The following is a 15,167-nucleotide window of genomic DNA, read 5'->3' on the forward strand; positions in this document are numbered from 1 at the left end:
ACGATGTAAACCCTCCCTGCACCGAGAAACCAGATCCAACTCGCTGGATTTTGAGGAGGCAGACATGAAGTGATCCGTTAACACCAGCAATGAGCAGTGCCCATTGTGACCGAACCCAAGTGGCGCCTGTTTTACGTCACAAACTGAAACATGATTCATTTTCCTCCCTGACAAGTCCAGGGGATGAGGGGAGGACAGAAAATAAACGTCAGTCCAGTCGCGACGCCCCTCTGTAATTTGTCAGTGCATTAAAATTATTAACGTATCCATGTACAGTACAGATCGTTTATACATTATGTGACAAAGTCCTTATATCGGTGAACCTACGACTTACCAAAGTGCTCTTAAGCAAGACGCAGACGCTGCAGAACCTGAACCTGAACACTGCAGGTGAGGATCAACAACTCATCGTCATGACCCACATTCAGACCCAGAAGTTATTTTCCTCTGATTAAGTCACGTATAAATACTTGTTACACACTGTGATCGCACGTCCCTCATCAGTGACGAGTGGCAGGTCCGTGGTCTATTTCTGTGGAGGTCTGATGTGGAGGGAGCGTGCATGTGAGGCAGCTGCAGACGAGGGGCCAGGAATCTGAAGCACACACACACACACACACACACACACACACACACACACACACACACACACACACACACACACACACACACACACGCCGGCAACCTGACCCGGTGGCGGCTTGGACCCTGGACGGTTATTTAAGTCGACAGACGCACTCGTCTTTGTGTGGATCTGCGTCAGACACAGATAGAAATGTTTTGCACGGCGAAGGAGAATAGTTGTCACAAACGACGATGAACTCATCATTTACTAATTAATAATATTATATTATAATATAATTCAATAACAGGTATTGACTTATCTTTATGGTCAAATGGATTTTGTAAGTAACTGTGATACAACAATGAAAAGGTTTAGAAAATTCAGTTTTTACCTCTGGTTAAAAGTTAAAATCTTGTGTTTTGTCACCTTAAATTAAAAAGTATAAAGTTGGTAACTTTACAAACTTAATAAAGTTAGTTGAAGCAAATACTTCCCTATAAAAAATATAGTCTTTGTTCTCTTTATTTAAAAACAGTAATAAGCCGAACAATTTACAGTTTGTCCTTTTTTTACAATGATGGAAGGTTCAATTAAATGTTAGTGAAGTGATATCATGTTTTAAAGTTCTCATATGGCTTTGATGAAACGTCTCATTTAATTCCGTTTAATAAGCGCTAACGACCTGGTGCTGCTAATTAATCGTTTAATCACGTAATAAAAACCAAGTGACAACCTGTCAATCAATCCGCAGTAACGTGGCTGCTTTCATTCCACTTCCCCCTGCGCTGATTATAATGACTGGAACTAATGAGCTTTTCCAGGCAGAAACTTACACCGGTTTACATATTACATAACAAGTCGTGGGAGAGGAACCCACCAGGGAATATTCAGTGAGAAATAAACAGGTTCGTTAGTTCATTTCTTTGCTTATTACACACGACGGGTTCAGATGCAGACACAGAAGAAGGAAGCTCGTCACGATGGGGTTTAGATTATTATTGAATCATTGTTACTTTTTGATTCATGTACAACAAATAGATTTAGACACAATAGAATTATTTAATGTTACACTTCAGTTCTGACACAATCCACTGTCATAATTAGTTTCTCTGTGTGTTTGTCCACGTGCCTCCATTTAAATTTTGTTTTTAAATATGTGTGGATCTTGATGGAAATAATAAGACATATCAAGGGGGTTGGTATCGATGAGTGTTTCCAATTCTGTGCAAATAATAATCTATTGAGTTTAAATGTGGTTTCATAAATGAAGAAGCTTTTTTTGTACGGTAACAAATGTTTTAATCTGACTTCTTATTTATGGAACAGCTATGTCAACAGTATATGGTCAAATTTAATAAGTTCATTCTCCTGAATAACTTTATCTCACTTAGACTTTTAAAAGCCGCCTGAGAATAAAGATTTATATCCGCTCTGCTACCACAGTTAATCAATTTCAAAGTCAAACAATCAGGTCACGAAACAAAAAAACGAAGGCAGCTACTTGATTAAATTTAGTGAATATGAATCATAATCCAGAAATTCACTCTCACATACCCACAAATACACAGAGAGACTGAAATAGCTTCAGCTGCACATGCACAGACCAACACCTCGCATGCTTTTGATGTGACCCACAATCCACATCTGCGTTATCCAGGCATCAAGTGTTTAAATGAAAACATCCCCATACATAAATACACGGTGAGCACATACATGCACATACTGTTCCTCCTGAGCTGACTCACAGCAGAGGTCCTTTATTTGTGTCTAAGGACAGAAACCTCCAAGTCACTAAAAACACTGGGCACCTGTTCCCTGGATCCCACCGGAGGAAATTCAACTCCCCTGTCACCGAGTGTGTGTGTGTGTGTGTGTTTGTGTGTGTGGGCGGGTGTCAGTGACAGGAATGTTGACACCGGCCTTTCATGTCTCACGTGGACACCACTTCCTCTACTACCCGTCCCTATTTAAAGGCCCGTCTGGAGCCAGAGGGGCTTCAGCAGCGGATTAAAGCCAAAGTCCTCGCACTCTTCACACCAGCGGCTCACCCACTGACCGACTGACGATCTGAAAGGCGCTGCATGTTTTTGTGAGGATGCATCGCGGCTATAAAGGCTGAGACGTGTGGACGCGATCAGCTGGAACGTTAGGACGAGTTTTCAAGATACGAGTCCGAATCTGGAGTCAAAGGAAGCTGATAATCAAACGGAAGCAAATTCTTCAGATTCAACTTGTCTTTATTAACTCATCTCGAAATGTCAGAGAACACAATTTGAAACTTTTTTTGTTGATCCAAAGTGTTTTAAGTGTTTGATAACACTCACCCTTGACATCTTGGACCTGGCTAACTCGAGGACAATTGACAACTTATTCTTTTTAGAATTTGTTTCCAAAGTCCTGGAAAAAACATAAGTAAAGTAAAACAAGGATTTCTGGAAAAAAAAGGTCTCATCTGGAGTCCTGTCGCGATGAGCAGCGGGGGCACCACCACGGTTTCGCCACAGGAGCCTCAGGCTTTCAAACGAGCGGTGCGGAAGATAAAATGCGCCGCCATGGTGGCCAACTTGGCGAAGAGCTGGCAGGGTTGGGCCAACGAACACTCAGACCAGCAGGATGCTATCCCGAGCGGCTGGATGCCTGAATCTATCGAGGAGAAAGACGAGAAAGAACGCCAGCATGTGGTCAAACTTACCGTCACCCCACGTGTTATCGCAGGTGACGCCTCCGACGACAGCGGGAAAATTAGGACTGTTTCTGTCCACAAGACCGTCCAGCCAAAGCGCAGCGAGTGCAGCAGCAGTGACGTGGTCAACGCCATCCGCGGCAAGATGGAGTCAGGTCCTGAGGAGAGCAAGCCGTTCCTGGGCAACGAGTCACCGACACGGCGGCGCCAAATGAGGTTACTACAGAGCGCAGGAGGAGGAGGAGGAGGAGGAGACAGGAAGCAGCTCCTCCAGGAGAGGAAGCTGGGGTCCAGGAGCAGCAGTGTGGACACAGAGGACAGTGGACTGGGAGAGGAGGCCGGGCTCAGCGACAACAGTGAATCCAAAACCGAGCCGGGTGACATTCTGTCCAAGAAACAAACCAACAAGCCCAAGGTAGAGTCGCTAATCACAAATGTTACAGATGGAAAAAAAATCTTAATATACTGTGATAAGCAAAATACATGCAACCCACCACCCAAGACTATATTTGCAACCAGCCCCTGAACGTATCTAACAAAAACACTACACTCCAAACTAAAATAGACGTAGTATAGAGGGCACAACATGGCCGAGGTCAAACAGTCTTCACAAGTCTTTCACGTCCCACCAGATTACAAACACTCAAAGATCAGATCAGTAGTTTTCTTTATTAACCTGTTAAAAAACAAATAAACAAACAAACAAACCAACAAATGTACAAACAGAAGAGATGATAACCTCTTTGGTGGAAGTACTTAATGATTGGTGATTGGCTGCTTGATGTGTTGATAAGCGTTCGCAAGCGTTTGCTAAAACCTTCCACAGGATATGGATCAGGTGCTTGTTCTGCTGCCCCCTAGTGGCCGAAAAATAACATCAATTAATAATTTTACGTGATAACTAACTTGACCAAGAGAGGTCGTCTTTTAATTAATTATCTCCTAAAAGTCCTTGTAAGTTTTATTTCGTCTCATTAAATATGTAACCGTTTGAAAAATAACGTCAACCCTGACTGTCCTGTACGAAACACGTTTCCCTGCATTGACTTCCACCTCCCGTAGCTACGGGCTTAACTGAACCTCTGGTGAGTGTCCTTTCCAAATATCAACGGAAGCTGAAATAATACCGAGGGACGAAGCTGCTGGAGGCATTTTTTCGGTCATTCGTCCTTTCAAAGTGTGGAAAGACAAGTGAAAGTGACGCGATGACGGAAAAGGCCAAACTCTTTTATTTCTCTGGCTAACATCCAAAAACCACTTATTTCGTGATAGAGGTCATTTGCACTTGGTCCTTTGCGCACTCCCGTGTTGTTAGACACAGGCTTACGGAGGAGATAATATAACCCTGCATAATTACCCTTTAATTACATTTTTTAAGTATGAGGCAATCTGTTATACACAAGTTTTGACAGGACCCGTACGAGGCCCTTCTGTCGGCGTTCTATGACCACAATAAATGTTTCGTCCGTCCCTGAATCAAACACAGGGGGGGGGCATAAATACTCCCACACAGTCGCACAGCGTGAATAAACAAGGTAGAGCAGAAGTCCCTTTGATGTCACCTGCAGAAATCCAACTCCCTCACTGTCACCAAACAACATAACTCCGGGACTCAAACCTCTCCTATAAAAGGCAAAGGCAGCAGCCGGAGGGGGGGGGGGGGGCCCGCGGCGTGTCACAGGGGTCGCCAGAGAGCGGGGCCAGATCATAAAAACACAAGCTGTACTGCAGCGCAATGGAATATATGCGCAAATAAATATAGTCGTGCACTGCAACGTGTTTCCCCCACCTGACCTTCAGGTGGCACAGCCGGCGAGGGGGGGGAAACGGGGTGAGGGCGAGGGAGCAGCGAGGGACATGAGAGAGAGAGAGAGAGAGAGAGAGAGAGAGAGAGAGAGAGAGAGAGAGACCACAACAACTAGACCAGAGAAATATAAGACTCCTTGCAGAGATTCCAGAAACCGTATTAAGACGTTTTATATCGTTAATTTCATATTGTAAATGTAAAATGAATCACAGTGACTTGATAAATATATTAACCAGAGGCAGTGCTGGGATATTTGAATAATAACACTCTCATGTTAATAAGAACAAGATGGAGAAAGGGTTGTAAAGTATAATGTTGGCCTCTGGCAGAACTGTTAATGAATGTGCTGCCAAACTTTGTTTTTTACGACTAAGGCATGTTTTTATCATTCAGGGTTTGTGCTTATTATAGCATCGTACTTCATGGAGACATCTCGACAGTCGAGCTGATCAGAGGCAAACAAACAGCAGCTCTGAGTCGGGCTGCATGAGAAACTATTAATAGGGTCACTGCACACTGGTGTTGTTAGAGTTTAATGTTAAAACTGGCTGCCTATTGCTGGGAATGAGTAGGATGGTTATACTGGTTTCAAGCCAATTACAATGCTTTAAGTACATGTACCACTACGTTATATTCTCCATTTAGAATTTTACAAAAACAAAAAGTACAGAATTATATAAGCTTTTTATTAACAATGACATGAAATATGTGTAATTGTAAATAATCTTTTAAGTTTGACAGAACAAGTGCAGCAACATGTTAGTACCAAAAGTAAAAGTACGTGACGACTGCGCTCTGTGAGAAATGTACTTCAGTGTAAATTTGTTTATAATATTACAAAGGACTGATTATGATTCTACTGAATATTTGAAAGTAAAAGGTACAATATTTTCCTTTAAGATGTTAATTCCAGTGTCGTAAATACTATACGGTATAACGGAAATATTCAAGTACAGTACAAGTACCTCAAATCTGACTGAGAAAATAATGATTCATCGCACCCCCCAAGAGGCACAGAATTTTTTTTTTTTAAAGGGGAATCGGGACACGATCAGTCGAAGGGTTCACAGAGTTTCGTGAAAGGTTCCACAGATACAAGTCTTCACTTTTCACAGACCAAATACCAAGGAGATCTGGTGACACTGCTGTGAAGGCCTGGCAAGCTGAGGAAAATACCAAGAGAGGTGGAGAGGTGGAGAGGTGGAGGGAGGGAGGGAGGGAGGGAGGACACGACATGATTGGAGAGAGGAAGGAGAGAACTGAGTGGAAAGGAAGAGAAGAGACAACAAAACAAAGGCAATAACAAGAGGGAGGTTGTGATGAACGAGGGCATCGAGGAAGACGTGAGGAGGAGAGTCTGAGAGGGTAGAAAAAGAATAAAGAGAGGAAATAAGAGGCAGATTCTATAATCACTTCAAAGTTTGAATTATCTGAAGAGCAACAAAACCCTTATTCTTTAATATTTAAAGTCCTGAGTCCTTAAGGTCGTGTAATGTTTGATAACTTCCATTAACACATATGTGCAAAGCAAAGGCCAAGCACGGCATCAATTACACTAAGTTGAACTTAGAAAGTTTATTTTAAGGTGGAGGGTCGTCAATCAATATCCATACACAGCACTGTAACAACAACAACAACCTACAGATCAGCAACATCTTCAAACAGGATACAGAGGGTGTGTTGGAAAAGTAATCGAATACGCTAAAACTATTTTGTTTTGCACGTCAGGGAAAGTGGCAGCAAGTGAAGGACATTGAAACCAACATTTAAACTTGTGCAGGAAAGGTCAAGATATCCTGAATCCTACTGTTCCCAGAGTGCAGCTCGACGAAATGTGTATTCTCGAAGCCCAAGTCATGATAATTCTGATAACATCACCGTGACATTAACCTGGGTTATGTTCTCCGACTTGACAAAGGTCCTACACAGCTACAGAAGATACAATATCTCTGTTTCCACAAGCTGGAAGTTCTCACCATCACTGGCCAACATCAAGCTAATTAACGGTGTGAAATCCGACCGATCCTTGCACCCTGATGTTAACCTGTATGCCGTCATGTATTTCCAGATCAAGCTTGCCACGATGGGCGACATCAAAAGCCGCTGGCAGCAGTGGTCCAACCAGCACATGGAGGGCCAGAAGCTCAACCCCTTCAGTGAGGAGTTTGACGAGGAGTACGCCATGGCCCAGCGCCTCCGCAAGGGCGACTCCGGCTACGGTCGACCCAAAGATGGCTCTAAGACGGCGGAGAGGGGCGACCGGGCCCAGAAACACATCTACAGGGAGATGGAGGAGATGGTGTGGATTATCAGAGAATTGGGCTTGACGGACAAGGAGGGGAGGACCATCATTAGCTTCGGCCGGCTCTTCGACCGCTACGTGAAGATCTCGGATAAGGTGGTGGGCATCCTGCTGCGTTGCCGCAAGCACAAGATGCTGGACTTTGAGGGGGAAATGCTGTGGAAAGGACAGGACGATGCCGTCCTCATCACACTGAGGGACTGAGGACGGACGTGACATCGTACAAACATCCGAAACAATACACAAACAACAAACACGACAAATCTCCCACAATAGCCAGAACTGAGAAACAACGAAACGCTCGGATGAATATTTGAGAGAGACATAACAATAATCTCAAAATCCACACATTACACGCAGCTTCAGTGATGAACTGTAAGGAAATAATAGTTTAATTAGTAAAAAGCCCCAAAATCTAAACACAAAATCAAAAAAACTTTATTTTGTTCATACTTTAAACTGCTCAAATGTTTAATATACATAAATTACTGTCCAGACATATGAGTGTAATCTACACTCACACCAGACTCATTAGTTCTTCTCATGTACCTGACGGGTGGTCCGGTGAAGGGAAACTATCCCTAGCATGCTAACCATGCTCGCCTCGCTAACTATGCTACACGCTACACGGCCTGAGAATCCATCACATCCGTCACGTGTGAAAGCTCAAACCCCGACACACGGAATATTGAGACGTTTAAGTGTTTTGGATTAAGTTAATGAAAACAGGTCGAAAAACAAGAATTACACAACAATATGACCTGAATGTTTGTCACTAGCAGAGCTCAAGTTACGTGATTGAGCTAATATCTACATTAAGATTAGGAAATTTGTGAATATACTTTTTAAAAAAAAAACACTTGTGTTATTATATGTATGTTTAGTATGTTACATTAAAATGTGTTTATCTTTACATAGGCGGTCGCAAGTGATCTGTGAATTTACATGTACGTCAACTGACTGAATGTTTGATGTGTGACTGTTTACAAGAAAATAATTGTGAAATATAATTTACCTCATTTTGAATTTTGGACAGACTCCACAAGCTTAATGATTACTTTTCTTTGGATTAGGTTTTCACAAATTTTATGCAACTCATCAAAACAAATTAAACGGTGTTTCTGACAGATTTAAATCAGTGGAGCCTCACATCAGATTTACACCGAAACGTGTCTGTGTGTCGCAGCAGTGAAACAATATTCTACCTCAACGTTTGAATGAAATGATTCACGGGTCATGACGGTGCCGTAATGCCGTTTGATGACAACCCTTTATCCTAAAATAAGACCAGAAACAATTAAAGACGTCAGAACGGTTGTTCACAGTTGTAGGTTTAACTTTGTATTCCAGTGGGTTAATGCTCAGCTTCTTGGACGCCTCCCCGGTGTCCTCATTTTCTGATGTCACCGCTGCAGTGAATTATGGCCCATTCACTCTGAAAGTCTACAGGGTTGCACACTCGCTGAAAAAAAATCCTTGGGGGGGAGTCTCCAGAAGTTCATGCCAGAGCCCTTAAGCGCCTGCTGATGCTGCAGTGAGACAGTCTTAAGCCCTCGCAGTCTTTGCGGCTGTCAGTCCAGACTCAGTTGGCAGATCGCTGAGCTTTTTCACTTTTCCTCCTCACTACACCCACCTCTGCGACCGGGGTGTCTCCCAGAGGAGACGGGGGGGGGGGGGGGGGGGGGGGGGGGGGGGGGGGGGGGGGGGGGGGGGGGGGGAGTGGTGAGGGAGAGCAGAGGCCGCCTGAGACATCCCAGATCCCTGCTGTGGATTTATAAGATTCCTTTACATTTAATGTTTATCACCAAAACCTATATTCATCATTTCTTGATTCTCCTATTTGGATATTTCTGCCATTTTGTGAGAATAGGCAAATAGAACTCAGAGCACATTTTTAAATGTCGGAAGAGAGCAAGAAAGAATGATATCTGTGAAATAGATAAAACAAGAGAAGTGGAGGATATTAGAGAAAGGAAAAAAGTTGATATTAGCACAAAGGCAGTCTCATATCTTTATTTCCTCCTTATGTACAAATCTAAGTACCTGAAAATATCAGATGGCAAAACAAAGAAGCGACTCGTCTGTATCGAACTCCGTCCTCTGTGGCGTCAGTGTGTTACTGAGGTGAAACACGCTGTTGTTTGAATCGTAATTTCCCCTGCGGACAAAATGATTTACAGTTTGTCTCCATTTGCATTTGCACCATCTGAAGGCCCCTCGCTGCTTCATCCAATTTTACTGTGTGAATGTGTCTCCGTGTCGTCGTGCATGCAAGTCACGCTGGAGCTCAGTGTGTGTGTGTGTGTGTGTGTAAGAGAGAGAGAGAGAGAGAGAAAGTGTGTGATGTGGTAACTTATTCGTCCGTAAGTCTGTGCATGAGTCATGCCTCAGCGTGTGCATGTGTGTTGGTGTGTGTGTGATTCCATATCTATCCAACAGTGGAACTGCCAGTTGTTACACACTTAAAAAACGACTGCTGAGCCAACAGGGGACATCCTGCAGACCAGTGCTGGTCGTGTTATGAATCACGTTGAAATTATGTTGAATAAATTGAAGTGTCTGTCCAAAGAATTCAGGGCGTCCAGGGATTATTTGTGTATTTCTAACACACAAAGTTAAAACTGAAAGTGCAGTCAGGAGCATTGTGTGTTCGTGTGAATCTTCACGGCACTCGTGAAGCAGCTTGAGGTTCAAATCTTATCTGTTAACGTACCAGATGTGTCAAAACCAATCCTGCTGCGATGCCTCCCAACCTCCTGCTACTGGGAAAGAACTACAGAAACAGGTTTGTAGTTACGTCATGAAACGATCTATCTACCATTTCCAGAAATATCTGTGTGTGTCTCCTCAGCTTCACACTCAGCAGGTGTATCGTTCGTAACCCAAGGAAGAGCAGAGTTGAATTTGGACACGTGATACTTTCAATATTAATAAACTCTGTGCAGACGGATGACCAGAGCTCGGCGGCTGGGACTCATCGACCTAAGTGACGACGACAACAGCGTGTTCACGGACCGACTCCACTTTGAGTGAAGAGTTGAACAGCTCTTAGGTTCAGCAGCAGGTCTTCAATTTGCTGTGGCTCAATTACTGCAGGTCTCCGAAACAAAAAGTGTTTTCCACAATCAAGAGAAACTGTCGTCCAAATTTGGTCGGTGAAGCCTGGCAGCCCCCTGTTGGTAAGATAGGAGTGTGTGTGTGTGTGTGTGTGTGTGTGCGTGTGTGTGTGCGTGTGTGTGTGTGTGTGTGTGTGTGTGAGAGTGAGATAGAGAGAGAGACATTAATACAATCTGATCAGTTTGGTCGCCGGGGAGTCTGGATGTCTGCCAAAGAGAGAGAGAGAGAGAGAGAGAGAGCGACGGAGGGAGAGAGATATTGTGAGTGATGTGGAGAGAACGATGGAAAGAGAACAACAGAGATACAATGAGAGAAATGAAGGAGAGAGAGAGAGCGACAGAAAACAATATGGAGAGAGGGAGGATGTAGGGAGAGAGTATTCCTTCTAGACGGGCCGAAGCTTCGTACTCGCTCGTCCTTCGCTGTCAAACAAAATGAATCCCTCCTCTCCTCTGCTTCTCTCTCCAGCTCCCGTCTCATTCTTATTATTGTGTTCTCCCTCCTCTTCCTCCTCCTCCTCCTCCTCCTCCTCCTCTTCCTCCTCCTCCTCCTCCTCCCCTGTGTCTTTGCTCTGTTCTTTCCCTCCCGTTCTCCTCTGTTCCCGTCCCGAGTTCTGCAGGTTATTTTCAGTTCAGCCGCCTTGATCTGTTCTTTGCTTTTAACTTCCCATGCATGACATCAGAAATGAATTCTATGCTCTCGATTATGCGGTTGAGCACATGAACAGTGGGGGGCAGTAAATCAGGGTGTGAGGAATATGTGAACAAAGATGGACGACATGTCGACACTTCCTCCCGCTAACCAGAAATGAAGCCAGAATAGTCGGCACAGTAGCGACACCTTCTTCTGAGGGACCACCTTCAAATTGAGTCAGATGATGTTACCACCACAAATTCAACAAATACACAATAAAAACACACAATCAAGCATCTAATGATGGATTTAAACAAGTTTATTGACGGCTGGAATAGAATAACAATACACCAAATTGTGCATTTACTCAACAATATAACAGTTTTTCCAAAGAATCTGCAAATATACTGACAGAATGGTGAGTAAAACTTAAAGTTGCACAAGTTTGCTTCTCTTCCGGTAACATTCAGGTCCTCGAGGCTGTAGAACATGAACAACAATTTGGAAAACAATGCTGCGTAATGCTTTGCTAACAATAGTTTGTGTTAATGTTTATCGATGAACAGTGTTTACTTGTAAGAGGAAGTTTGAAATCCAGTGGCTGCTCAGTTTTCGATCGATCAACCAATGCAGCAAGGTCATTTGAATGAAGCCAACAGTTGACATTGAACGTGGCGGGTGTAGGTGAGAATAAATGTCCTTATATGATCTGGATAAACTATTATCAGTGACAAAATTACATTTTCCATGGACGTTGCTTTCAAACGTTGTCCCTATGACATGAAAGATCATATCTCAAAACCAAAAAACATCACCTACATATAATCTAAGGGGCCTCGGGGGGAAATGACAAGTGTCCTCAAAAGGCCTCAAATGATGGTTTAGTGTTGTCGATTTTAAGGCTGTGAATGCTGAAGATAAAATGGCTTTGTATCAAAGGACAAATCACGAGGAGGATTTGCTGTGGCTGGAGCCCAAAGAGCGTCGACACCGGACTGAAACGTGAACTCACAGCAAAAAGGTGAAGGGTCAATTTATCGGGGGGCCGTGTGGAGAAACACAAGTTACAGAACTCCATGGCACTTCGATTCCCACTGGGGTCACCCGACCTAAAAATGTATTCCCTCGTGTTAACGTGGAACACTTCGGATGAGGGGATGGAGCAGATGGCGTGTGAGGGAGGCTTTTATTAGGGCCGGGGTTTCGTTGGGAGCCTCCGCGGCACAGTGGACGGGAGGAGACGAGGTGCTGTCGGGATCCAGCAGCCGCCGTTTCGTAACAGCCACAGAGGAGCTGCAGCTTCTCTTTCATCCTCCCACTCCTGCACCTCCTCCCCAGGAGAGGACATGATATGTGTCTACAAATGTACACAGTGTGGTGCTAAAAGGAAAGGGACACAAACAGTGCACGCTTCCTTTCTATATAATTAAAACCCATGTACTTATGAGGAAAAAAACCGATATGGACAATTTACGCTAAGGATTCGCTTTTAGTTTGATCTTCTGCAAAAACAGGCCGTCTGGAATAATCAGGATTAATAAATATGAGTTTTTCACTGACATTTGCTCTGAGGGGTCCACAGACCACAAACATATGTTGGATATGGTGGCTGATATTTCCAAAAGTTTGTTTTTCAATGTACGTTTTCCTCAAATCGTATCTACCTGAGTTGTTCCTATTATATGTTGCTATTTGGACCCAGGAAATGCAAAAGCACCAGAAAGCCTGAGAGACGTTTTCATTGAGAGAGCATTGACGTAACTGTATCTTAATAAATCCATTTAAAATGTATTGTTATAGTTATGGCCCTTTTAGATTTGTTTGCATTTTGCTTATGTGTTTATCCTGAACTGTAAATTCACCAACATCCTCCAAACCGAGTGACCATATTCCCAAGGTCGTTTGTTACCTCCTTCTGATACGACCCAGAGGACGTCTGAAGTATCGACAGGCATAACGAACCTTGGTCGTCATAGTTACAGTAATAGGCTTTAGGTTTGGGAACAGATCTCGTTCCTTTAGATTACAGGACGTTCGTTGTCATGGCTGCAGAATTGAAAATGTGTTATAAGTTGAGGAACAGTCACGGATAACAGAAACAAATGGTTGTTTTTTTTTACACCAGTAATGAATAACGGTCTCCTGTGTGAAATTACTGGGATTTGTTGGCGCATCCATCGAAACCCGACCGTCCTCCTGCAAACGTGGAGTCTGTTGCTCGTTATAGAAAATCGTCTTTTGCTTTGTTCTTCTTTGGGTCTTAACAAGCTGCTGCACAGACGGTCTTCAATGTACAGTTCAGGAAAATGTATGAGGGACTCGTGGTTCCACCGTCTCTAACACGAATCATGTAAATGTTTGCTACAACAGCCACGTTGTTGTGCACATGCAGATGAAGTCAGTAAAGGTGAATGGCATTGGAACATTTTAGGGAAATACCTGTCAACCGCTGCTAAATGTGAGTATCTATGATAGCATATATATAAACCAACTGTTTTCCCTTTTTATCTTAAAGGAAGTGAGCGAAAATGTCTGTTTTTGCAGAATGACGACCTAAAAGCCAGCGAGGGTTGAAAAAGACCCCGACAGATCTTTTTTTTTTTCAATGTACTCTACTTGATTGAAACCACACGACACCATAACGAGCATTTAAACATCAATAAAGAAACAGTAGAATCATTTTTCTAAGTTTAGAAAATAAGTCTTGTTTAGAAATAGGTCAGAATCCTCGACTATCTATGCTGCAAAAACTTTTTTCCTTTTTTTTTTTTTTGCTCAGATGGTTTACACACCACGGAGGGAGAAGAATACACAAACGTTGAAATACCTGCGTGTCAGAAATTCAGTAAGAACATTCGCAAAGTTAATCGTCTCCCTCGATGACACTTGAATTACTTTTAGTGATGTTTTTTTTTTTTTTGCGTGGTTTCGATTCGCTTGACGTGACATTTCTTAGTCCTTAGCCCTGACAAAATGTATATCCGTGTGTTTAAGGCCTCTACTTACATTACAATTGATAGTAGTGGATACATCATGAACATCCATGTGGCGGATACAATCAGAATACGGGGGGGAATGCAAAAACAAAAAGAAAAATGTACATGATCATCGTTTCCATTTGAAGTTACACAATGTCTCAAACGAACTCAGACAAGTGAACAAGAAGCCGTTGAAGAACAAAATGACAGAATCAATTTTAGTGAACAAACACGAACTCTTAACCCGGCTGGCAATGTCGGCATTCATGTCTGAACAATGCTCTTGCGTGGCTCAGCTGTGTTCATGTGTACGCCAATGTCTGCACACGTAACCATCATAGACGACCCATCGCTCACTGCATGCTATTCACACTACTGCTGCCATGCTGCTCCGTCCCAAGAGGCACGGAAAGTACTTTAGATGGTATTTCAATTTGTATAAAATACGTGTGTTATAAAGGCAGCTGCTGCAGGTTAGATGTCCAGAGATGGGAAACTTCCAGGATGGTTACCACTGCTAATATACAAAACCCTCATATCATCCATCTGCAGTAAAATGTCGCTCATTATCATGCAATATAACTTTCTGTTTACACCACAGTCCCTGTTCTTTCCCCCAGAATGCACTCTGCTTCGTGGGTTATTGAGAATTTTAATGCCACTTGTGTAATCGTTCCTCTTTGATTGGTCCTCGATTTGGAAATCAGCCCTCGAAATATGTTTGAATTTTGGCACAAAAGAACACGGACAAAAAAAAAAAACCACATTCCTCAAGTCACAGTCAAAGACATTGATTGATTTTTCAAATATATTTGAGTTATACAACTCTTCTAATATCACCATTTTTTAATTCATTCCCTTTTATTAAAAAACCTTCTTGTTCTAGCTACCAGGCAGTCGTTACTTTAAAATCCATGCTTCTCCAATTTAATTTGACTTGTGAAAAATGATCCTGCATTTTTTCAAATCTGAAATTCTCATGTTGAATAAGGGAATTAAATTTTAGCTTATGATGATTTTCACAGAGATCCTCAGACTGAGCGACGCTCTCCCTCCAACAAGTAACAGAGAACAACGTGAAT

The 15,167-nt window shown here is 42.9% G+C and overlaps 1 protein-coding gene across 1 annotated transcript; it reads left to right on the forward strand.

Annotated features, from left to right (window-relative positions):
• Positions 1–2,553: 2,553 nt before the first annotated feature.
• abraa (actin binding Rho activating protein a) lies at positions 2,554–7,678 on the forward strand. The gene is made up of 2 exons (XM_034584737.1): positions 2,554–3,663; positions 7,124–7,678. The coding sequence occupies exons 1-2, from the start codon at positions 3,034–3,036 to the stop codon at positions 7,559–7,561; spliced, it is 1,068 nt and encodes a 355-aa protein (XP_034440628.1). The 5' UTR covers positions 2,554–3,033; the 3' UTR covers positions 7,562–7,678.
• The last annotated feature ends 7,489 nt before the right edge of the window (positions 7,679–15,167 follow it).

The sequence above is a fragment of the Hippoglossus hippoglossus genome, chromosome 5, assembly GCF_009819705.1.
Source record: "Hippoglossus hippoglossus isolate fHipHip1 chromosome 5, fHipHip1.pri, whole genome shotgun sequence".
In the NCBI taxonomy this organism is placed as follows: domain Eukaryota; kingdom Metazoa; phylum Chordata; class Actinopteri; order Pleuronectiformes; family Pleuronectidae; genus Hippoglossus; species Hippoglossus hippoglossus.

What these genes read in the sequence shown, in the direction of transcription:
- abraa (XM_034584737.1), top strand. Translation starts at nt 3,034, where the DNA reads ATGAGCAGCGGGGGCACCACCACGGTTTCGCCACAGGAGCCTCAGGCT. An exon ending in AACAAACCAACAAGCCCAAG is followed by an intron (nt 3,664 to 7,123) that starts GTAGAGTCGCTA and finishes ATGTATTTCCAG; the next exon opens with ATCAAGCTTGCCACGATGGG.